Genomic DNA, 27,206 nt, shown 5'->3' on the forward strand with positions numbered 1-27,206 from the left:
TATGTTCTTTGTGTTCATTTTGTCCAACCCTGGATAAGCCATCAAACATACCCTTAAGTATCGTGCAAAAATGACTCGAGCTGGAATAGATGGTCATGGGTTATTTATTACTTTTTTAATAATATAAATTTTAAAAAATGAACTATTATATAATAACTTGAATAATTAATATTATTTAACTAATTAGTTGCATGAGAACTTATTATTTTGTTAATTATTAGTATTTACTTAATTAGTTGCACTAATTAAAAATTTATTGCATAAAAACTTTTTATTCTTTAGTTAACTCATAATTTCAGTCAAGCATTTATGCATTTTAAGATTGGGTCAAGCTGGGCCAGGCTATACCCAACCTGCTTCACATTAGCCCGATGAGCCAGGTCATGAGCTTCTCTTCAAACTTGAGCCTGTTATAAATCAGGTCAAAACTTGGCTTGTTAGTAAATGAGCTGGACAGTTGACTGGGTTGACCGCCCGATCAACTGTCCAATCAACCCGATCAATGGTTCGATAGGCCCAGTTCATTAGCTGGCCGAGCCGGCCCGATGCCCACCCCTAATAGACTTTCGTCTGTATAGTATTTTCTGATAATCGGGTTGGACTTTCTAGGACCATTTTTATCCGGTTTAGCCAAATCAGATGCCAAGAGTAGAAACCACAAAAAATAGCTCTTTTTCTTTCCTAGACTTAAGGCTGTGTTTGGAAGGAGGTATTGGGAGGGTTTTGAAAGGAGTTGGAAAGAATGAAATTACAATAATTCAAGATTTGAAGGAAAATGTGATTTCTGTATTTCGTTTGGAAGCACTAAGAACTCAATTTTAGGTACTAACGGGGGCTCCCCTGGCTGGAGCAGTTAGTTCACGTCACCATGGGACGTTGCAAGTTCGAAACCCAAAGGGTATGTCTGTATAACTGGTAGGGGCTGCCTAACCTAACCCCAGGTTTCTCTGTCGAAAAAAAAAAAAAAACTCAATTTTATGATTCCTGCTTTCAGTTCCTCTTCATTTCTTATCTTGTTTGAAAACAAAATTTTCACATGCATGTAACGTGGACTAGGCTAACAACTAGACTAACGTCTGGTTATCCATTTTCCTTGTTCATCTCAAATGACTAATCAGTCCTTTGGAATGAAGCTTAGCGAATTGGGTTGGGGCATTTTGGGTACTTTAAAAATTGGCATGCATGTCACAGGCACACCCGGACACACCATTTCGTAAGCATGTCCTTAATGACATGAGGGGACATGGTGACACGGACACGACAAGTATGGTATTATTTTAATAATTTTAATTATATTTTAATCTTTTTATATATGTTCAATAAAACATGATTTTAATTATTAAAAATCAAAATTTAGTTTTTTATTTAAAAAAAAATCTATGCCCCATTTTCTAAAAAAAAAATCAAACTTGTGAGTCACCATCAACTGTTCTCATGTCCACGATTTTTTGTGACAGTGTCTTACAATTCAACTAGATGACTACTATGAGTCCGGATCGGATGCAATATGATGGTACAAAAATTATGCATTAAGCACTCGATCACCCTCTGTCAGGTCTTGGGCCCCACACCTGATAGGCCCTACTCCCAAGATAGAGGGTAATCAGGTACTTAATGCACAAATATTTATGACTTCTCCTATTGACAAAAAAAAAAAATCTTTAATCATCCTACATAGGCATCTATGTAACACCAGCTAACAATATCTAGCATTTTATGTGAGTCCGGATCGGGTGCAATCATATGGCACAAACTCTACAACTGACAGGCCCTGTCTTTAAGATGGAGGGTGGATCAGGTGCTTGGTGCATAAATATTTGTGCATTCATATTGCACCTGATCTTTTCACATTTTATGTGATTTAATTCAAAGTTTCTTATTAGCCCAGTTTTGAACGAGGAATTGTAGCACCGGCTAACATCTACCATTTTTTAACGAGGAATTGTAAATACCTCCTTGTTCGTAAAATGATGAAATAAAGGACTGGGGTGCTCCTTGTTCCTAGCTGAAATCCATTCTCCCAAACAACAAGCAAATACGTTGTGAGCACCTAACTGCTCCTAATGCCCTATCATTCCAGCCTAATAGTAATTATGATCAATTTTTTCTTTGATAATTTGGAGGTTACATGGATTATACTTATTTTGTACAAATACCTCTACAATTTCTTATTATGAATATATTTCAGTACTAAAATATCTTGTGTTGGTAGTGAAATGAGATCCCCCAATAACGAAAGACAAGATATTTATGATACAATTGAAGATAAATGAGCTTCTCCTTGAGCTTTCAAAAAAATAAAGGTACATGAACAGTCATTTGATCTCCATCGAAGCATGCATTGAATCCCTTACAAACCATCACCTAACGTTCTATATCTAACTTTTAATAATATTGTGTAAAAATGGATACAGCCATGCTAAATATTTGACCAATTTGATCTAAAAAAAAGATTAATTCTTGAATCTGTTTGTATTAAAATCATGTTTATATATACATAAACATAGGGCAAAATTTGCTAATATTGTAATAAGAGCAGTGTTTGAAAGTGCTGAAGAGGTGATGGTAGCAGAGAAGAAAATGAGTGATGAGAGTGGAGTTGGGTAAATGGGGGTAAGTAGTATTTATTAACTCCTCATCTCCCCTCCCATCTCCTGCTCCCAAACAGAGCCTTATTATTTCTTTATTTAGATCCAACCCTATAGATATGGACCGTCCACATAGTTTCCTTAGTAAAAAGAGCTTGTTTTAAGTCACCATACATAGACAAGTTTTACAAAATAAAAAAAAATCATGTTAACGCAACTCTACCCAAATTGTGTTTCTATTAGACCAATAATGATAATCACATTCATCACATCAGATTAACTATCCAACCAATGACCGCTCCATATCCACATTCGGTTCATATTGGAGGGATATGAATGTGGATCAGCACCATGCTATGCCATACCCAACCAATTTCCATCTTAAGTGTTTCCTTTTGTTCTTTCAAGAATGAAGGGTTATACTAATCCCTTCTTATAAAACGGGTTGGATGCAGAGTTGTGCTGTTTTGCTACCTGACTCAAATGAAATCTGGATCTGACCGTATTGCAACTTAGTTGGATTCAGTTTACCATTCCAGATCAGATTGACTAAACAGGTTTAGTTTTAGAACTTTATATCTTAATTCGAATCAGAATCCACTTAACATCCAAAGCTGAACATGTGGAAGTGTATCCAATTAGTTTAATTAGTCGTTCGATCAAGATTTGATAACAACTTTTCCCTAGGATCTGTTGGGAGCCTGTCATCGGAGGAGTTGAGATGTAACCGAAGACACTTATATGGATAATTGATCGACGTATGGGAGGAGTTTGAGGGAGGAGAGATTTTCCGCTAGGAATCAGCCGACTCCAACTCCTCCAAAATACCCATTTGAACTCCTCTTAAAAAGAGGAGGTATTTGCAACTCCTTGAATCACAAAGATTGAGGTGGGTTCCTAAATTTCTGATGGTTCAAAAATTTTACCCAAGTAAATCCTATTTTCACCTATTTTACCTAGGATTTTACCTCAATAAATCTTATATTTTATGTTATATATATACATTATATATGTATACATATTATTTATGTGTATACACATAATATATATGCGTACATAATGTATATATATATATATATATTATAGAAATTATATATACATACGGGCTGAGCTGAGCCGCAACCCAGCCTACTTCGGGCAGAGCTTAGGGCTAATTTATAGGCCCTATCTCGACCCAAATACCATGCTACATGTTCCCAAACATGGTGAAGAATAAGTAGTTGCAAGCCTGAATCCATTTCTCTTGAATTCCAGTGGTTCTACTTCCTCCGACTCCTTGCAACTCCCTCCAACACAGGTTCCCAAACAGAGCCTTAGGCTATATTCGATTATATGAGAATCAGTCTTGCCTACATCCAAATCAAATGCAGCCTGCTTAAGCCCTTAGACATGAACTTGGATGCAGATCCATCCAGAAGTTCCCATATCAATAACTGACCCTTGTGCATATCCTTTTCCAATTAAATGGCGTGGATGTGGATCTCTCATCCTACCAATGTCTGACACGTTTTAAGCCTTGCATTATGGTCTGTAGGCAAATAAATGTTTACCTGGAATGAGTAATCCTTGCAAATTTACTCACCATTGCCAAAATAGGCTTCGATGGGACCACCTTAGTAATTTTTTTCCTGATATTTGTTACAACTTGGCCTTTGGTGCGTCAGGTCTCATATGTTAAGTTGGCCTGTGCATCTGCCAACAATCATTTTTTTGTGTGTGTGATGGGCTAGCTAAGGTTAGGCAGACCCCACCAATTATACAAGATACCGTTGGGTTTTGAACTTGCAACACCCCCAACACAAGGTGACGTGCACTAACAACTCCTACCAAACAAACCATCAGGGGGCTCAGCTTGTGTGGTAGGAGCAGCTAGTGCAAGTCAACTTGTATTGGGACGTTGCAGGTTCAAAACCCAATGATATAGTTGTATAATTCACTCGGTTGTCACCTTTTTTCGGCACCCTAAAATACAAGGCAAGTCATGAAAGAGTAAACATGACTTCATTGCATGTAAAGTATATCCAATTGACTAATTGACTCTAATTTGGTGTTACATTTTGTTTCCATCACACTCCAAAGTCGATTAGACTACATCTGATTTAGTCAGATTCAGAAATACTTAGATCTGAACTGAGTTAGACCCGTTGTCCTTGTATCACACTCCAAAGCCTCAAGAATCTCAATCTTTTCTTCGAACCCCAACTCCACCAAATTAACCTTTTTTGGTGTTCAAGATTCCCGGATCGGGTCTATTATGATTGTACAAATATTTGTGCATTAAGCACGTGGTCGCCCTCCATCAAGCCTTGGGCCCCACGACTTGACAGGCCCTGTCCCAAGATGGAGTGTGATGAAGTGCTTAATGCACAAATATTTGTGCAATCATATTGCACCAAGATTTCCTTTTTGCATTCAGCTGTCACAAGTGGAATACTGATGTAAATTGTGGGGCCCAAATTATGAGAAAACCAACTACGAATTATTTAAGAAAAACAAGAAATAAATTTGAAAATAAAAAAATTTAAAATAATTATAAATTAAATAACATAAATAACTGAATTTTTCTTATCTCCAAATCAAAACCAGTGCAGGAATGGAGTCTGGGATGGACTTACGAACCCGAAGTTTTTGTCTTCCTTTTAAGCAACCAAAATATCTCGATATCTTCATTTAAACAAGATCATTTCGACTATAACATGATGTTTACACACTTGTATTGGCCTTATCTCCGAAAAAACGTCAGACATTGTTGATATATTCAAGATAATTACGTATTTGCCTATTTTTATATTTTTTAATGTTTATTCTTCGTTACATGTTTTCCTGATCTTTAATTTTCTTTCTGATATTTTGTCAATAAAAACACGAAAAAACCAGAAAAAAATTCAATTCCTCACGTGAGATTGGTTGCCGTTATTTTTTCGTTTTTATCGTGTCACTATGCTGCTGTATAAATAAAAACGCTCTCCCCAGAAGCCTCTCTCTCTCTCTCTTGGTTCTTTCTTCCTCCCGTTCTGGTTCGATCGACCGAGAGAACAATGGGAGAGGTGATGTTGGAGCTCGAGCAAATTCTGGGATCGAGCAAGGTTAGGGCTCTCTCTCTCTCTCTACTTTGGAGTTGGATAGGGGTCAAAAGGAAGAAGTTGGCTCCGATACGGTGAAGAATGATAATTATACATTTTTTCGGAAATTTTGATTTCACATTTCTGATAAATCACTGAATTTTCTTCTGCTGGCATCCCTGTGATTACACTCTGTAACTCCGTTTTCTAATAATCGATAGCCGGAGAAAGAAGATGTAAAGCAAACCCTAGTTTCCCTTCTTCAATTTGTTCTCCGTTTTTAGTATGCAAACTTGGTTCTTACGAGTTCCCTTGTTGCTTATGTTGATCTTTTTCTCTCGGATTCGGGTCGAAATTTTTTGATTTTGTGGAAATATCTTGGTATTTAGTTTGCGGTTTTGGAATTTGAATCTACAGGTTTCAAGTTTCAAGTTTTTCCTTTTTTGGTGCAACAGAGAATGGTAAAGTTGTTATGTTTTTACTGGTAGGAACTCCTGCGCACTAATATCTTTTAAAGGGATTTATTTTGATATGGGGACCGCCCAATAAATATTTCAATGGATTGATAGTGTCTCATTCTTTTCGAGAAAGATAAGGAGAAGATTAGAACTTTAATTAACTTCTAATGTTTTGACGTTTACTGCACTACCATTGTCATGTTTAGCAGCAGTATCTAAATATTTTGTACTTCAAGTCTTCAATTTTTAGTTGCTAGTCATTGAACTGCTGAATGTGTAATATTAACGTAACTGACGCATAAACAATGTACTTGTGGGGTGTGTAAATGTGCCTCTTTCTTGTAACCATAAGGGCTGCTCTGCTTTTGGTTCTGAGAAATGCTGCGTGAGTTGTTTGAAATTTAACGTGATAGATTCCTTGAACATTGTAACGGATTTGCAGTGTTATTGGTGTTATTGTTGGATTCGTAGGATAAATTGACACAAGAAGAGGTGCATGTGTTTCAAACTTGCAAGGGAAAGGCAGTGAGAGACTTTACTTTTGGTGCTTGTTTTGCATCTGGGATCACTTGGGCAGGTAGCTAAAATAGATTACAGTTTATGCACTCAAAATTTTCACATTGTATAGGATTGTAATGTGTGTAGTGAAAATTCTTATGTTATTGGGCCTGTGTGTGCGTGTGCACACATATGTCTGTACACATTCATATATTATAGTGACAAACACAGGCAATATTTGAAAATACACTGATATTATCACAATACATTAGAAGAATGATTCAGAGGTAAATTATTGTGTTATTTCAAAAATATCACCATTTTAAAAATGTTGATATTATCATGGCATTTTGGTATACCTTTTTAGTTATATATGTACATAGTTTAAATGTGATTCTCTTTCTACTCTTTTTTTTTACATTTTATTTTTCTGCTCTATAGAGTATAGACATGCAATAAAATATTAAAAATCTAATAGGGCCTGATATATATAAATATATATATATATATATATATATATAGAGAGAGAGAGAGAGAGAGAGAGAGAGAGATAGAGAGAGAGAGAGAGAGAGAGAGAGAGAGAGAGACCATCCAAGCCATGGAAGGTTTAAACCTGTTGAAAAAATATTTCACTCAATGGGTAAAGCAATTAAGCTTGAACCAGGTGCACTCAAAGGCATGTGTTATATGTGATATCTTTCATGCGATATTTTCCCCATTTAGGATTAAGTTCTTGGTGCACTGAGTATTCTTGCAATTCCGCTCCCAAAATACAATCGAGCTTTCGCCTTCTCTCGAAAATCAGATCACACCCTGCATTTGGTGAGACCGAGTAACTCGACATATTCCACTTGGAAAAGCCTCTTGACTAGATAAAGTTTGACCTAGGCTCGACTATAGGCTAGACCCTAGGTTTAGCTTGGGAAGGGATCCTAGGCTCCAATTAGGAAAAGCCTTGAGCAAGTCAAGGTCTGAGCTTACTAGGGAAAGAGAGAAAGCTATAGTGAGAAAGAGAGAGAGAGAGTTGGGGTTTATAATTTTATATAGACCCCAGCCCAACAACCACCAGTAAAGGTCCATAAAGGGCATTCAAGGGGCCCAAATGGCCAACAATAATCGGCCTATGGCCAGCCTTGATGGACCAAACGACAAAGGAAATACATGGGTAAAGAGTCTAGGTTAGTTGGAGAACCAGGGCCATATTAGAGTCAAAACTATTCAAAACCAGGGTCGTGCGCGGTCTATGGTCAACAGGAAAGGGTGTTGATGGACCGTTTGACCATAATTTTCCCTTGCAAGGACGTTGGTCTGGTTCTGGTCAAGGTTCAAAACAAATCCAACATGAATTAAGATCGGGTCAAAGTTCATAAATAGGTCACTCAACGGTCGGTCTTAGACGCGGGGATTAAAATCGTCCCAAGTGTTAAAAAGAATGTTCAAAGACCAAACCAAATCGGACTGGATAAAACGGAACCAAGCCGAGCCTTACTGAATCCAAAACCGAAATTCGAATCCAAATCCAAGTCTAAGTCCAAGATCCAAAGTTCAAATTGATATGCCCCCCCGTAAGGAAATGAGAGCCTCCAGCGATGTTCATCAAATCACCAAAGTGAACATGCAAAAGAGCCACAACAAAGTCAACCAAAATACCAAAGTGAACACACAATAAGCCACAAATGGGCTCACACACAAAACCCACTAATGGGGTCAACACAAGAGGCTAAAAATAATATTTTATTGATATAAATCCATCCAAGAAGCATACATAAAAGTGGGAGTTTCACCCCTATATATACATAAGCAACAACCTCTATGGAGACTTTGGGAGAGGCCCCAACGGCTCTAAATAGAGTCGTTGGGCCTTTCCTAGCGTCTCTTGGTTTTGAATTTTGACTAGTCAACATAGTTGACTAGTTTGCTTCTAACAAAAAACAAAGATACTAAGTTTGCTTCTAACAAAAAACAAAGAGACTAACCCTAAAGAAACTAACCTAGGTACTAAACCTAGTTATATATATATATATATATATACATTTTTAACACCTCCAATGAGCCTTGCCCATAAGGGCAACACCCCACTATATAAGGCCAAGTGAAGTTCTCACACTCTTCAATGTGGTACTAAATTGTGGAAAGAATAAACAACCACTAACTGAGGTAAATGTAAGATAATATGTAAGAAACCTAGATGGTTTTAAGCCAATACTTCGACAATCCCCCATGTGGATCAAAACTATAGAAAGGACTCAAGAGGTTGTTCGCGAAGATCCGGTTTATAAATAAAAGGTACCTTTTGGGTTTGAACCTCCACATTAGTGTTACTTAGTCTTAGTCAATTTAGGAACCCAATAGCGTTAGCCTTGAATTGAAAATCCTAATTAACTTTTCAGACATTGTAACACACACTTTCACTTTAGGTGGTTGTGGTGTGTCTACCAGTATATAAAAGCCACACATTAAGGGTCATATGCTATATCTGAGTTTCATAGGTGCTCTAGAGACAAAGTCCAAGTCCTATGGAAGGCAACCTCCACCTCTACACTCACATAGTTAATAAGCCCATTTGGTGTAAACCTATTTGAAACACCTCAGTCGTAAGGCCTATGAATTTTATTAAGAGTTCAGTTTGAACTCAACCTCCTTATACAAGTTTCGAGCAAGTGACATTACATGAAAAAATTAAGTGCTCAATCAAATCACTTAGTGACATGTTCTTCCCATTGAACAATTAGACTTGGTTTGACCCAGGGTTACCGGAAGCGCCTAGCTAAAAGGGGAAGCGCGAAACCTCGCGCTTCCGAAGCGTGGGGGGAAGCGTCCCCCTTTTTTGGGAAGCGCGTTTCCCTTTAATGGGGGACGCGCTTCCCTTTAATGGGAAGCGCACTTCCCATCACGCTTCCCCCACGCTTCCCCCTCGCTTCCCCACGCTTCCCTTGTTTTTTTTCAAATTTTTTGTATTTTTTATTTTTTATTTTTATTTTTTTCGCTTCCCCCTCGCTTCCGAGACGCTTCCTAGGTCGCTTCCGAGACACTTCCCGAATCGCTCCTAAGTGGTCCCACGCTTCCCCGCTTCCTAAAATTTTAAAAGTGCCTCGCTTCCCGCTCCCGCTTCCCGTATCGCTTCCCGCTCCCGCTTCCTCAACTGGCAACCATGGTTTGACCCTTATCATGTGGTTGAGTTTCCATCAATTATGATTGTTTTTATAGACTTTAGCCTCATTCTCCTGATGCCTTAAAGACAAATTCTCGAGAAAGTCTCCACTAAGTTTTATCAAGATTTCACATATTCAATAGATATTAGTCTGTCACACAGACTCGACTTGGGAGACGACGCACCCGCATCGACACGCCCCGGCACGGGTGCTGCTTCGGACAAGGGGGGAAACTTGGTCAACAGGTGTCGGACTCGGTCAACACACCTGGACTGAGTCTGTCCATATTTTGGACTCGGTCAACTTTGACCGAGTCTATTTTTGTCCTTTTTTTAGGACAAAAAATGTATAAAAACTAAAAAAAATTTATCTTTTATATATATATATATATATATATATTTTAAAATATATATACTGTGCAGCTGCACAGTCTGTCTTTAGCAGAAATAGTCTTTAGCAGACTGTGCATAGCACAGTCTTTAGATATATTTAAAAAAAATATATATATGCATATATATACCCGTGTCCTCGTGTCCAAATTTTTTGAAATTGAGCTGCACCCGTGTCGCACCCGCACCCGCACCCATGTGACATAGATATTAGTCTTTTCTTGAGTAAATTGTTCACATAATTCTGCTTTAAGCTAACATGCCTAAAATTTCTACTATAAATATTATTTTTTCCTTTGTATATAGTTGTTTGACTATCGTAATGCATAGCTATCGGGGGTACTAGCTTATCTCCATTAAGAGATTTTTTAGCTACTCGACTACCATACTAACTGAAGCTAGTATTATTAACTCTGCTTTCATTGTAGAATGAGTTATTATAGTTGCTTCTTAGATCCCCAAGTAACTGCTTCAGATCCAAGGGTAATTTTTTAACCTCTTGTAGATAATAACGTATTGGAATCAAAATTTTAGTTTGCATAATTATACCCTTTAAGTGCAACATGTTCTTTTTTATAGAATATCTCATAATCTAGAGTTTCTCTTAAGTACTTCAGGATTCGATAAATGGTATCTCAATGCTCTTGTCCTGGATTACTTGTATATTGGCTTAACTTGCTTATGCAAAAAGCTTTGTCTGGTCTAGTTTCATTCATATCGTACATGATACTGCCAATACTTGCATATTCTAATTTAGATATACTTCTTCCAGTGTTAATCGATAGCGTAACACTAGGATCTAACGAAGTAACAACAAACTTACAATCATAATGGTTATATTTTCTTAAAATTTTCTCAATGTAGTGAGATTGAGTTAATGCATATTCATTTTCATGTCTAATCAACTTATTACCAAGTATAACATCAACTAAGCCCATATCTTTCATGTTAAATTTAGATAAAAAAATATTTGGTATTATTTATGCATTCTGCACTATTGCTCATAATTAATATATCATCTACATAAAAGGTAAATAATTATAACATGTCTATTCTCTACTTTACTACATATGCATTTATCAAAGTTATGAGTTTTAAATCCGTATGAAATGATCACTTCATCAAATTTCTCATGCCACTGATTAGGTGATTGTTTCAAACCATATAAAGATCTTAGTAGTTTACAAGCTTTCTTTTCTTGACCTAGTATAACATATCCTTCAGGTTTTCCATATACATCTCTCCCTCTACGACACCATTCAAAAATGTTGTTTTAACATCTATTTGATGGATTTTATGTTTAAAAATCGATGTTAAGGCAACCATAGTTCTAATATATGCAATCCTACTTCCAGGTGCATAGGTGCCAAAATAATCTAAGTCAACGTTTTTGTTTAAAACCTTTAGCTACAAGTATAGCTTTATACTTTTCAATAAAAGCATTGATTCGAAGTTTTCTCTTGAAAATCCATTTGCATCTCAAAGGTTTAAAACCAGAGGAGTAAGTCAACTAAAATCCAAGTTTTATTTTTTATGATAAAATTTAATTCACTCTCTATAGCCTCTTTCCAAGAAGGGCATCTAAAGAGGTCATAACTTTTGAAAAGAAAACTGGGTCTCTATCTATCATGTGAGAAAGAGGTTCCACCAATCGAAAGTTAAAAAACCAAAGTCATGACCAACTATGAAAAGAAGTAAAAAGAATGAAGAATGATATATGCTAAGATTATGTCTTGGTTCATTAGTAATGGAGATGTTAAAAAATGCTCTAGCCTTGCCAAATTCGAACAAGCAAATAAGGCTTGCGAGCTATGTCACACAGACTCGGCTAGGGGGTCGACGCACCCGCGTCGACACGCTCCAACACGGGACATACATGGTCAATGAAGATTTAGACTCGGTCAACGCACCGGGGTCGAGTCCGTTCACGTTTTGGACTCGGTCAACGTTGTCCGAGTCTATATTCGTCCATTTTTAGGGTAAAAAACTAAAAAAATGATTTATATATATATATATTTAAAAGGTGCACAGGCTGTGACTGTGCAGTGTAAAAGGTGCATAGGCTGTGATTGTGCACACAGCACAGTCTATATATATATATAGCCGAGTCCCCGTGTCCAAATTTTTTGAAATTGCGCTGCACCCGTGTTGCACCCGCACCCATGTGACATAGCTTGGGAGTATCTTAAGAGAATGTATTATCTTAAAGATATTGCACATGTGTGTAACGTGCAAGATAGAGTTCGGACTATGACCTAAGTGTTAAAATAGTGTATATATTTATACCTAATTGATATACATATATTTATATAATATACGTATATCAAGGGTATTTTGGTCATTTAATAATATGTAATTTAGTACAGTCCAATAGGGATTGTAAAGTCTTTTTAGTTTTATTTATTTTTTGTTTTTTTATTTGTATATTCAATAGACTGTCAAGGAGACAGTCCACCAATGGTCATTCCCTTCATTACATGTGAGGCTCTATACCCCTCTATGTAATACATGCTTTTCTAAAGCATTTTTTGTGCTAATACAAAATCTATTTTTCTATTGTGCTCTTGTGGAATTTGTGCTTTTGTGTATCTCTTTTATGAGATTGTCATCGGTCCATTAAAGACCATAGTATATTTGTGCACTATTGTTTCATTACATGGTATCAAAGCTAGGCTCTTGAAGTGGTGAAAGCTATATTGAGATTGCTCTCTTTGTGGTGGTGCTCTTCAACCTTTAGTCCTCAAACACAAGTCTTCTTTATTATATGAGAACGAGATTCTGCCTCCGTCATCTCCTGCAAGCTCAACAAAAACAACTATTTGATGTGGGCGACCACTATGAAAAATTGCATCAAAGGTAAAAAGATTTGGGGGTTTGTTAGTGGAACCACTAATAAACCTCAACTTAAATTGACAAAAGGAGAAGAAAATCAAGACAAAGCCCTATTCGAAGAAGAAAAAGAGAAGGCTTTGGGATCGCTACCAACATCATCAAATTTAAAAGGGCATGTGATGCATGGATTTTCATAAAGAGCATTTTTATTCAAAAAGATATGGCTAGGCTATATTATCTTCAAGACAATGTATGTAATACCAAACAAGGAGATAAAAGTGTAAGAGACTTTTATGGTATTTTATCTCCTATTTGCGATGAACTAGCTATGTTAGAACTAAAAATGTGAAGGTTTGGCTATTGAAATGAGAAAATTATAAGTTGAAAGAGAAAACCTTTTTTCTTTTCTTTATGGTCTCCGACTGAAATTTGAGCAAGTTAGGTCATCCTTACATCATAGGACCTCGACTCCTTCTATAAGTGTGGCTCTTGCTCAAATTTGCCAAGAAGAAACAAGACTTTGAATGTATAAGTCTAATGATGAGGTTTTTGCCGTATCAAGACCCAAAATTTTTGTAAAAACTTATAAACCACCTCACTTTGAAAGAAAATTCAATGGAGAAGGCCATAATGAGGGAGGATACAAAAGCAGATACAAGGGTAAAATTACTTGTCATCATTGTAAAGAACCGAGGCATATAAGACCAGATTGTCCCAAGCTCAAGAAAGTGGCCGCCGTAAGTGAAGAACCTCAATAATCAACGAAAGGGGGGCAACTTCAATGATTTAACAATTTCTCAAATAGCGAAGGACGTCTCACAAATTCTTAAAGCCACTTCTACATCCGGCGCCGCCATCTCATCTTCTTTTCCTATGGGTAAGTCTTCTTGGATTTTGAATTCGGGAGCCTCTTTTCACATGACTCATAATGAGTCTCTATTATCCGATTGCACTAATTCATATTTTTCATGTGTATCAACCATCGATAGTGTAACACTACAAATTCATCACAAAATTTTCAACCATTTTTGTTTTTTGTCGAAACACACGATAGATTTGGGCTCGTTACACACAAATAGCTGAACAAACCATCTTATTGAAAAATTCAAGTTCATAATTTAGGAATCAGTAGAATAAGTCTCAAAACATAACAAAACAACCCCAAAACCAAATCCCTAGAGCAACACACTCGTCGAGCCTTGTCCAACGCCTCGCCATCAATCAGAACCTGTAACATTTTCAACGGAGAGGTTAGCCTCTCAAAGTACGATAGTAAAGATCAAAGCATATGAAAACATGGCATTAGAGAAATCATTTGTATGTATAGAAATATGTTCAATTACAATTTCATTTTTTTCCATGTCCCTGGTCCACAAAAGTTAGGATTGACCATTAGTCAAAACCCAAGCCATCAATTCCAATAGTCACATACAGAGGACCGCGGTACCCACGGCCGTTGCTCCCACTAGGGCGATCCAATGATCGGGAGGTCCCCTAGTGAGCCTTTCAAATTGAGCTCAGTCAGTAGGGCTAGTCACCGGGCTTCCCCGTGTAACTATCCAGGTCCCCCTAGGACTACCGGGCTGGGTGGACCGAGGAGACGCCTTGCTCTCCCAAAAATACAACAAAAATCCCGGAGCCTGGTACCACCTACCCTCTCCGTAGGCAAACAGAAATCCTGACTTATTATACTCCCTCAGGAGGAGTTCCACTTCCCCATTTAGGGTACACGACATATGTACAACTTGGTCCAGGTACAAGGGATAAGGTGTTTTCACAAACACAAGAGATTTATAATAGAGAAACAAAAGTATAGCACACACACAAAAAAAAACACATTTTTTTTTTCGTGCACATTATCCAAACACCCCCATATAATTTGCCATTTGGGATTTTGTTTCAAATTTCCTACTTTATATCTGAACCAGAATGAATCGCTTTCAAATATACAAAACCTTTACCAGAGATTTGAAAACAACAACTTTGGTCATTTTAACATAGACTCATAAAAACCTAGTCAATCGGTCATAACTGAAAAAAAACTGCACTTTTCAAAAACCTTTAACAGTTTAAATCTGTCCAAAACAGAGTCTCTTGAAAAACTTCTAGAAAGGCTATGTTTGCTGAAAGTTAGAACTCAAACCCCTTCAACATCACTCAAGGAACCATTAATGAATATTTCGATGTTTCCAATGTGCCAAGGCATGCCATAAATTTCATCGGATTGTTGAGATTTGCATGTCGCAAGGTGACCTAAGTTGTATTCATGTTCCTACAGTCTAACAGAAACCAGGATGTCCTTAAAACCATACATGACTCAATCCGGTCTGTAAGCATGCTATCAACGTCCCTGCCATGCTAAATCATCTACCATCATATGCTATTGATATAATACCCAGCCATCTAATTAAGGTAATACAAAGTACGTGTATTCACTAATGTACTAGTGATACTTATAACTCACGGCTACACAGGAAATCTATACTCATCAAAACAGTTATGTCATAATCTGTCTAAACAAGATATCTCTTGATAACCTCTAAAAAAAGACTATATACAAATTTTTTTGTGTTATCTGAAATTTAGAAATTTCATTCTTTTCTTAGTTTCATATTCAAGTTTTCATTAAAAACTATATATATATAACCTGAATCTGGTCCGAAATCATGAAATCAAGCCTCTGTAGTGTTAACCATCCACCATCATATCTTATTAATACAGTACTAAGCCATCCCACAAAGTTAATAAAATGCTTGCCTTCACTAATGTAATAATAATAATAATATCTATATTTAATACATGTTTGCAACTGTAATGAAAAGAGGCGGAAGCACCAATAGAGCAAATGTCACTCTTAAAGAGTGACCACTAAAGCCAAGAAAACACCAAATGTGCACACACAAAACTCTCAAATATGGAAATGACTTAAAGTCATAAGTTGGATTTTATTGAAGAAGAGAAGAGAGAGGGGTATAAAACCCATACATGAGAAGGAGAACACCTCCTCTATTTATAGAGGAGGGAGGCTCTAAAGAAGAGACTACAAGGGGGCTCCCTTGTAGTCGTTGGGAGCTCCAACGGTCAGAAATATGACCGTTGGGGCCCCAACGACTACAAGAGTGGGGCCCCTTGTGGTCATCCTAAAGTGAAAAAATAAAAAGACAAAAAAGTAAAAAGCAAAAAGGAAAAAGGAAAAAGATAAAAAAGAAAAAGAAAGGTACAATGACAGAATTACAATAATACCCCTATCGGGTATTTCAATAAATTAGAATATGTATATATATACATATATGTATACATATACTTGTATATATACGAATGTATATATATAAGTATATATATATATATATATATATATATATTTTAACACGCCCCCTCAAACTTTACGGGGAGAAGACCGAAAGTTTGCTAAGGAGAAACATGAATCGTGGAGTTGGGAGCGCCTTGGTGAAGAAGTCAGCTAGTTGATGCTCTGAAGTAACAAATGGTAATGAGATAGTCCCTCTGAGGTATTCGTCTCGAACATAATGGCAGTCCATTTCAATATGCTTGGTCCGCTCATGAAAGGTGTGATTACTAGCAATGTAAATCGCACTTTTGTTGTCACAGCAGAGCTTGGTGGGAGTAGAAATGGGGACGCCCATGTCAGCAAGGAGACTTCTGAGCCATACGATTTCCATAGTTGTCATTGCCATGGCCCGATATTCAGCTTCAGTGGATGACAGTGAGACCTTCTGCTGTTTATTGCATCTCCACGAAATGAGGGATTCACCTAAAAAAATACAAAGACCGGTTATTGAGATACGATCATTGGGATTTCCTCCCCAGTCAGCATCAGTAAAAGCAGTTAAGTCAATAGAGGAGGAAGAGGATAAGAAGAGTCCTTTGGATATAGTATTTTTGATATATCTGACAATTCTCAATACGGCTGCCATATGAACTGAAGTAGGTGCATGTTGAAACTGGCTTACTGCATGAACCGCATGAGCAATGTCAGGACGTGTGATGGATAGATAGCTGAGAGATCCGATTAATTGACGGTAGGGGGTTGGATCCTCGAGAAGAACACCATCTTCAAGTCTTAGTTTTGCATTAATGACTTCAGGAGTCTCAACTTTCTTTTCATCAGATATTCCTGATTTGGCACAAATTTCAGCAACTAATTTCATCTGAGATAAGATGTATCCTCGTGGGGAATAAGCCACTTCAATCCCTAAAAAATATCTCAAATAACCAAGGTCAGACATATCAAAAGTTTCTTTTAACATGGTCTTTACATTATCTACTCCCTTTTTGTCATTCCCAGTGATGATCATATCATCAACATACAGCAGAAGCATAATAATGGAGTCACCTGTCCTTTTAACAAAAAGAGCAGTGTCAGTATAACAAGAAGAAAAACCTAAATTTATTAATACATTACTAAACCTATCATACCAAGCTTTGGGAGCTTGCTTAAGACCATATAAGGCCTTTTTTAATTTCAAAATTTTTCCATTTAAATCCATACCCGGAGGCGGTTCCATATACACTTCTTCATTTAAATTACCATTCAAAAAGACATTTTTGACATCTAGTTGAAAGATTGAGCATTTTTTAACTGCGGCTATAGCAATAAGAGCTCGAACACTAGTCATTCGAGCAACGGGGGCAAAAGTTTCATCATAATCTACCCCATACTCTTGGGCATATCCCTAGGCTACCAACCTAGCCTTATATCTTTCCAATGAACCATCACTCTTAGTTTTCACTTTAAAAACCCATCTACATCCAATGGGTTTCTTGTCATTGGGAGGATCAATGATTTCCCAAGTTTGTGCCTTTTTAAGGGCATTAAGTTCAAGTTGCATAACATCATTCCAATGAGCATATTGCTTAGCATCATTGTAATGAGATGGTTCATGAAAGGAGTGAAGAGCAAGTAGACATGCTCGAAAATTAGGCGAAAAAGAGTCATAAGAAACATATCTATTTGGTATTTTAGAAATCTGATTTGACCTTCTTTGAGAAATCTCTTCGATGGATTCATTTTGGGAAAATCTTTCAAGGGCACAAGGAGGATTCCTTTCATTCCTTCTAGAGTAGACTTGTATTTGTCTTGAAACATTTTGTTCTAAGTTTTGATCATCGCTTGGATGTTCAACAAGATCTTCACTAAGGGATTCATTAGGATCAATATGATCATCTTTAGGCAATAAGTCAAATAAGAATGAATAATCAATATTTTCATTTGGTTGGTGCGAAAAACCACTTTCCTCTTCAAGGAATGTGACATCTTTAAAGATATAAAGCTTGTTTTTAAGTATGTCAAAACATCGATATCCTTTTTGTTTTTCGCCATATCCCAAAAAAATGCATTCAATAGCCCTAGGGGAAAGTTTATCATTCTTGTGGGTTAAAACAAAACATTTACATCCAAAAATTCTTAGTCTTTTATAATCGGGAGACATATTGTAAAGTTTTTCAAATAGAGAAAGATTTTTCAAGGAGGACGAAGGAGTTCTATTGATAAGATATGAAGAGGTTAGAACCGCTTCGGCCCAAAAAGATTTTGGAATGTTTCTTGAGATTAATAACGTTCTTTTAGTCTCTATTATGTGCCTATGCTTTCTTTCCGCAAGGCCATTTTGTTGCGGAGTGTTGGGGCAAGAACGTTGGTGAAAAAATCCATTTTCTTTCAAATAGGTTTGAAAATCATTGGACATATATTCGCCTTCCGAATCGGATCTAAGAATAGATAGATTTACCAAAAATTGGTTTTTGACCATTGCATGAAATTCTTTAAAGAAGAAAAAAACTTCGGATTTACGACTTAGGAAGTAAATCCATGTGAATCGAGTAAAATCATCAATAAATACCACGTAATACGAAAAACCACCTTTAGACAAAATAGGGGAAGGTCTCCACACATCAGAATGAATAAGTTCAAATGGCCGAGTGGTAAAGTAACTTCTTTGTGGAAATGGAATAGCTTTAGATTTCCCAAAAATGCAATCTTTACAAGTCATGTGATTGTCTTTACAAGTATTGTTCAAAAACGGAAAAAGAGACATTTTTACAAAATTTGGATGGCCAAGTCTCTCATGCCATATTCCAATACTTTTGTCCTTTACAAGATTGCACGATGGCTTAGATGGAAGAGTCAAAAAATCCATAAAATAGAGGTCACCCCTTCTATGGCCTTGCCCAATCAGCTTCCCTGACTGGAGATCCTGCACGGTGCAATCCTTGGGTGAGAAAGAGACTTGGCATCCATGATCGGTAATTTGAGATACGAAAAAAAGGTTTAAATTTATTTTAGGAACGATTCTTACTTTGGGAACAAAAAAGTTTTTAAAATTAAGAGATCCAATACTTTCAATTTTTAATGATGTACCATCGGCCGTTGAAACACAAGAAGATATAGGTTCGGAAAAAATATTTGAAAGAGAATTTTTATGAGATGTCATATGAAAAGAAGCACCGGAGTCTAGTATCCACATACCTGGAGGAGATGAAGAGTAGGCAATGGTGGCCTCGGATGTTGAAGGAGAAGCCTTGAGTAGATGTTGGAGAACTTCGGAGATGTGATTTAGAGTTTCTTTGATATCTCCTTCTTTGGTGCTTTCTTCCTTCTTTGGGGAATCTTCTCCAACCGCGACAACTTTTCCTTTAAGCTTTGGGCAAACCGGTCTTATGTGCCCCGGTTCATTACAATAATGGCATATAATCCCCTTTCTAGGTCCATAGTTATTTTTGTTAAAGTGGGGAGGTCTATATGCTTTAACATTAGATCCGGGCCTAGTAACGGCCAAAACATCATCACTCTTAATGCTCAAACCAAGTCGAGTCTCTTCTTGACATATCTCGGCAAGGACATCTTCAATAGGTAGGGCTTTGCTTCTATGGAGAAGAGATGCCCTTGTTCAAATTCCGGGCGAAGTCCATGAAGGAATTGAAAAAAGTGCTTTTCAATTTGTTCCCTTCTTAGCTCAATATCTTGTGGAGCAACCCACTTAGGCTCAAGAAGAGCAAGCTCATCCCAAAGGGGGGTTAGAGAGCTAAAGTAGTCCCGGACACTCATGTCCATTTGTTTGGTAGAACGGATTTTCTCTTGACAAAAAAATTGTCGAGCAAGATCCTTTTGGGTATACATACCCTTAAGGAAAAACCAAGCCTCATTGGCCCTTCTAAATTTGGCAATATTAGCACAATTTTTAAGATCTACATTGTTCATAAACCATGCCAAAATTTTGGCGTGGTTACTTTCCCAATCCTCGATTTTGGATTGATGTTCATTAATGGCTTTGATGCGCTCATCGCCATCTAAAGCCTTCTCAATCTCATTTTCAATTTTGGTGAGAACAAGAGAGGGTTCGGGAGTAGTTCCCATAACAAAACCCCAAAGTTTCTTACCTCTTAGGTGATTTTCCATAGCGGAGGCCCACATGAGGTAGTTGGACCCATTTAGCTTAAAAGAGAGCTCCACTTTAGAGTCACGTTCCATCGGCACCGAATATTCTTCTCCTCTTCAAAAACTTTGAGAGGCACGCGTTCCAAGATGATAAAAGAGAAGCCCAATCACCAACCGAGCTCTGATACCATGTAATGAAAAGAGGCGGAAGCACCAATAGAGCAAATGTCACTCTTAAAGAGTGACCACTAAAGCCAAGAAAACACCAAATGTGCACACACAAAACTCTCAAATATGGAAATGACTTAAAGTCATAAGTTGGATTTTATTGAAGAAGAGAAGAGAGAGGGGTATAAAACCCATACATGAGAAGGAGAACACCTCCTCTATTTATAGAGGAGGGAGGCTCTAAAGAAGAGACTACAAGGGGGCTCCCTTGTAGTCGTTGGGAGCTCTAACGGTCAGAAATATGACCGTTGGGGCCCCAACGACTACAAGAGTGGGGCCCCTTGTGGTCATCCTAAAGTGAAAAAATAAAAAGACAAAAAAGTAAAAAGCAAAAAGGAAAAAGGAAAAAGATAAAAAAGAAAAAGAAAGGTACAATGACAGAATTACAATAATACCCCTATCAGGTATTTCAATAAATTAGAATATGTATATATATACATATATGTATACATATACTTGTATATATACGAATGTATATATATAAGTATATATATATATATATATATATTTTAATAGCAACCACTACTCTGTACAGATCTTTATTATTAGAATACCTACATGACTTCAAACACGGTAGTCTAACTGCACCTAACGTCAAACCAAGGTCTTATGTTCTTATTATTTTTTTTCTATGTTTAGTGACATTTGTACCAACTTAGACATATGTGTACAAAGTCACCATCATACTGAAAACACACCCTAACGTATGGTCTAGTATCCATTAACGTGTGGGTCAGACCTTTATTTTTCATTCTTTTGAAACCCAAATGCTTTAAATGCAGACTTACGTTTTAAAAAAATTAAGTAAATAACACAAAACCTTTCATTCATATACATGCTGCACATAGTCATAAACCTCAATCTAAACTGTCGTACCTTATTTTTTTTCTTCCAGATCGAGCTCCAGTTCTTCGATTCCCTATGCAAGAAGATGGCGCACAACCCGTTTTGTTGCACCAGCTCCTCTGTTGATCTCAGATTCTTTTTTTCCCCCTCTCTCCTTTCTTTCAAAGCTTGATTGAGGATGAAATCTATTTCCCCTTCTCTCCTTTTTTTTTCTGTTTCCACGTTACATCCTTTTCACCACTATCTCTCTCTTCCTTTATGATCACCTTTCCTTTACTTTGTTAATTCTATGAGTCAACCCAATCTTCCAGCCACCTCCTTTCCTTATGCTAGCCATCAATAAAATCTTATTTCATAAAATTTATTGTTGTAAAGAATATAAAATTTCCCTTGTTCTTAACTACAATAGCTCCCTTTCTAAATGTATTTTTTTCAAAACGTGTGCTACTTACCTCCTTAAAATTCAACCTTCTATATTCACCTACTTAAATTACGTTTCATTCAATCACTAACCAAATCCAGATTTAATTACTTATTTTTAATGGATCAAACAAGGAAGGAAAGGAATTTACTATTCCAATCATACTGGCCAGAATTATTATAATTATACAGATATATATATAGGTATATTTATTACACTCATAAACCTTAAAGACGATTTTACCCCTCAATGGTCGATCCATGTATATATATATATATATACATGTGAAAATTCCTAATATGGTTTATGTGAGTTTTACCTCTATCGAGATTCGAACTCCGAGCCTCACCTTTGCTTGTCTCGGTGGTCCACCAAATGGTTGCATCCACTCTTGCTGATAAAACTTCCTTATTAATATAATTAACTTAATTGAGATATAAGCTCACCAAGTCAAGGTCTAGCTCCATGCCTTAACTATCCTCTCAACATATCGTCGTAACAATTACGCCTCTGCTAAACAATGTACATAAGAACTTAACATTGACAATTAAATTCATAATGAAAATAAAGAAAACCACAATGAACATCGGGTTTTTACAGATAGTACTTCTTTAAAAGTTAAAAGTATAGGAAACCTCAAAAATATCTCAAAAAAAAATTGTTCCAAATGTGAGGGTTATTCTAAAAATTAGATTTAAACCTTTTTTCGGTATCTCAAATTTTTGATTATGGGTGTAAGGTATTCTTCTCATTTAAGGCTTATTGGGTGCAGGATCTCCAGTCAGGAAAGCTGATTGGGCAAGGCCATAGAAGAGGAGATCTTTACTATATGGATTTCTTATGTTTACCCGAAAACTCTTTTTGTAATCATATCAAAGACATTAATTTAGATCTTTGGCATAAAAGATTAGGACACCCAAGTATATCCAAATTATCTCATTTTTCATTTTTGATTTTTTTTTGTAAGGATAAATAATTTATATGTGAAGATTTTATACTTGAAAAAATGTAAATGATGCCTTTTGGATCTAGAACTTCCTTGACTAATGAAATCTTTGAATCATAGTGACAAACGTTTTTATCGACAATTTCTCGTTTTCCAAAAACTCGCAAGAAATTGAAAAAAATCTATAAATCTTGCATTTTGGCAAAATCTCGACAATAAAAAAATTAATTAAAAAATATAAAAAATATTGTTTATAAGAAAATATTAATAAAAATTATTTAAAAATAAAAATACATGATTTTTTGTGATAAATAGCCATTTAAAATATAAATATCATGTTTAAATTGCAGTATTTATGTTTTTTCATAAATCTCACGATATTTTGTGAATCTCGCGAGAAATTGCCGTTTTAAACTTTCAAGCAATTTCTCGCAATATTATCACGAGATTTTCATAAATCTCGCGGTATTTGTCATACTGCTTTGAATTAGTGCATTCAGATGTATGGGGTCTCTTTCCCGTTATGTCAAAAGGTGGTTATTCATATTATGTTACATTCATAGGTGATTTTAGTAGACACACTTGGATCTACTTAAACTCAAATCCCAAGTTTTTTCGTGTTTTAAAAATTTTCATCATCTAGTTAAAAATCAATTTAAAATAAATATTAATGTATTCCGCTCCGACTCAGGGGGGGAGAGTTCTTTTCAAATGAATTTAAATTCTATCTAAAAACTCATGGTATTTTACACCAAAGATCTTGTCCTAGGACCCCCCAATAAAATGGTATTTTCGAAATAAAGCACCGTCATATTATTGAAACTATTAAGACCCTACTCATTTAAAAAAAAATTCCAAAAAAAAATTGGGCCGAAGCCGCTCTCACCGCAGTATATCTAATAAATAAAATGTCTTCTCAAACTTTGGAAAACAAATCCCCTATTGAAAAGCTTTTTAAAATCTCTCCCGATTTGAAAATACTAAAGGTATTTGGATGTAAATATTTTGTGCTTCTTGAAAAATATAACAAACTCTGTCGTAATGCTATAAAATGTGTTTTTCTTGAATATGCCGAAAATAAAAAGGCTATCGATGCTATGATGCAACGAATAATAAACTCTTTCTAAAAATGTAATATTTCTTGAAAATGAAAATGGATTTGATGTTGAAAAACCTAAGGAAGAATCTGAGTATGCCTTCTTATTTGATTTGTTACCTAAATCAATAATAATGATATTGATAATTTTGAGTCTATTAATGAACCAAGTGAAGAAAGAGAACCAACTCATAATCTCTTACAATATTCTAAACGAGATAATGGGGAGTATACATGTGCTTTTGAAAGGTATAATCAACCAACAAATGTTGAAGAATCTAGTGTTAGAAGATCTGAATGGATACATAGGCCTCCAAATAGGTTTGTGTCTTATGAATCCTTTTTTCCATAGAAGAGGAGATCTTTACTATATGGATTTCTTATCTTTATCCGAAAACTCTTTTTGTAATCATATCAAAGACATTAATTTAGATCTTTGGCATAAAAGATTAGGATACCCAAGTATATCCAAATTATCTCATTTTTCATTTTTGAATTTTTTTTAAAGGATAAATAATTTGTATGTGAAGATTTTATACTTGAAAAAATGTAAATGATGCCTTTTGGATCTAGAACTTCCTTGACTAATGAAATCTTTGAATCATAGTGACAAACGTTTTTATCGGCAATTTTTCGTTTTCCAAAAACTCGCAAGAAATTGAAAAAAATCCATAAATCTTGCATTTTTGGCAAAATCTCGACAATAAAAAAATTAATTAAAAAATATAAAAAATATTGTTTATAAGAAAATATTAATAAAAATTATTTAAAAATAAAAATACATGATTTTTTCGTGATAAATAGCCATTTAAAATGTAAATATCATGTTTCAATCGCGGTATTTATGTTTTTTCATAAATCTCACGATATTTTGTGAATCTCGCGAGAAATTGCCGTTTTAAACTTTCGGGTAATTTCTCGCGATATTATCGCGAGATTTTCATAAATCTCGCGATATTTGTCACACTGCTTTGAATTAGTGCATTCAGATGTATGGGGTCTCTCTTACAATACTCTAGACGAGATAATGGGGAGTATACATGTGCTCCAAATAGGTTTGTGTCTTATGAATCCTTTTTTCCAAATTATAGAGTTTGCTTTCTAGCAATTCATTTATATCACGAACCATTTAACTACAAAGAAGCTAAAACCAGAAAAGAATGGGTAGAAGCTATTAAAATGGAATTATATGCATTACATAAGGCTCATACTTGGGCAGTACAACCTCTTCCCAACGGAAAGAAGTCAATAGGATGTAAATGGGTATTTAAAATCAAAACAAAGAGTGACGGGTCCCTAGAAAGATATAAAACAAGATTAGTTGCAAAAGGATATTATCAGGAATATGGAATAAATTATGAGGAAACATTTGTTCCAGTAGCTCGCATGACTACAATTAGGGCTCTAGTTGCCGTAGCTGTTAAATTATGTATCAACCTTGTAATCTCGTATATATATATTCATATATATATATACATATACATATGTACTATGTATATATGTATATGTATCTCTATCTGTATATATAAATATATTTATATATATTTCTTTTTTGTCTCATTGTCCACCCGAAAGGGTATTTTTGTAAATACCTATTTTACGCATATTCTATTTTGGAATATGATCCTAACTTTTTTAATTCCTTTATTTTTCTTTCTTTTCTTTTTATTTTTATTGTATTTTGTGCCACATAGGGAGGCTCCCCAACCCCAACGACTCTCTTGGGAGTCGCCTATGTGGCTCCTTGTTTGATTATAAATAGGGGCTTCTCTCCTCTTGTATTCTCATGGCTTTGAGTCAAAGTCCAAGCCTCTAATAAAGTTCGAATATTTATTCTTATGCCTTTGGTGCATTTGTGAGAGTTTGTGATTTTGTGCTTTTATGGACAAGTGTTCTAAGTGTTCTTATTGTGCATGTGTGCACATATTTGTTATCAAGAATATTAAGGTCTTGATCTTAGTATCTTGTTGAAGATACTTTCACATGGTATCAAAGCCTTGTTTGAAGAAGAAGAATCGTGTGTTTTTCCATTTTTGAGTGTCTCGAAAAACGTGCCTTCAAGCTATTGTTTTTTTTATAGTGGATCATCCTCTTCGGGCGATATTTTAGAAGCCTCCTTTATCAAGAAAGACTTGAGAAACCCTTGATGTACGTATTGTTTTTCATCATCTCTCCTCTCTAATGGGTGAAAAAGACTCCCATTTTTCTCTTGGGTTCAAACTCAACGGGTCCAACTATCATGTTTGGGCCGGAAATATGGAATCTCACATCAAAGGAAAAGGGCTTTGGGGCTATGTCCAAGGCTCGATTCCCGAACCGGAACCCAAGATAACCTCGCTAGAAAAATGAGAGATAAAAATTCTTGAAGGTGATGAAAGGACCAAGGCTCTTGAAGAATATACAAAAAAGCATGAAGAATGGAAAATAAGAAATTTTAAAATCCTCTCTTAGATTTTTTCGTCCGTAGAAACGAGAATTAATGCAAATATCATCAAGTTCAAAAAGGCTTCTCAAGCATGGGAATATCTTGAGAAAATGTACACCTCTAGGGACTTATCTCATAAGTACTATCTCCAAAAAAGGGCGCTAACGCTTCAACAAGGGAGAAGCCATAGAGCTCTCTTTTATTTGGGACGAGCTTGCTATGCTCGAACCTAAGTGGAGTGGAGAAGCCATAGAGCTCTGCCATAAACAATTGGAAGAAGAAAGATTTTTCAACTTTTTGAATGGGCTTAGGCCCGAATTTGAACAAATTCGATCTTCTCTTTTATCCGCTTTCACTTTCCCCTCTCTTGAAGATGTAATTATTAAACTTAGTGGGGAAGAGACTTGGATGGGTATAAGCAAGAGCAACCCTAGTGTTCTAGCTACACCTTCCAACAATGAAGAAAATGAAGGTGTTAATGCCGTCTCAAGACCGGGGAGCAATTTAAGGACTTACAAGCCCCCTCACTTCAAGAATCAAAACTCAAGTGGTCAAGGAGCAAAGAGGGACTATAGCAAGCTTACATGTCATTTTTGTAAAGAGCCGGGGCACATTAAACCTATTTGTCCAAAATGAAAGAAATTGCTTGCAACAACTATGACATCTCAACCGGAGGAACGACCTTCATCGTCAAATAGGTATCTTTCCCTTCAACAAATTGTAGAAGCTTTACAACCTCTTCTCAAAGGAGGGATTTCCGGAGCCGCTATGTCTACTTCCTCACCACCTGGTAAGACATCTTGGCTTCTAGATTCCGGTGCATCCTTTTACATGACCCCGAGTGCTTGTTCTCTTTCCGAGTTTTATAAAAA

The 27,206-nt window shown here is 36.1% G+C and overlaps 1 protein-coding gene across 1 annotated transcript in view; it reads left to right on the forward strand.

Annotated features, from left to right (window-relative positions):
* The first annotated feature begins 5,577 nt into the window (after window positions 1-5,577).
* LOC149830663 (uncharacterized) overlaps window positions 5,578-27,206 on the forward strand; it is a 37,110-nt gene continuing 15,481 nt past the window's right edge. Inside the window, exons 1-2 of the mRNA XM_090016663.1 lie at window positions 5,578-5,674; window positions 6,580-6,685. Coding sequence (XP_089872789.1) covers window positions 5,627-5,674; window positions 6,580-6,685 — 154 coding nt within the window. The 5' untranslated portion in view covers window positions 5,578-5,626. The remainder of the gene's footprint in view (window positions 5,675-6,579; window positions 6,686-27,206) is intronic.

Source organism: Nuphar pumila, chromosome 8 (genome assembly GCF_984573655.1).
Source record: "Nuphar pumila chromosome 8, dmNupPumi1.hap1.1, whole genome shotgun sequence".
Lineage (NCBI taxonomy): Eukaryota > Viridiplantae > Streptophyta > Magnoliopsida > Nymphaeales > Nymphaeaceae > Nuphar > Nuphar pumila.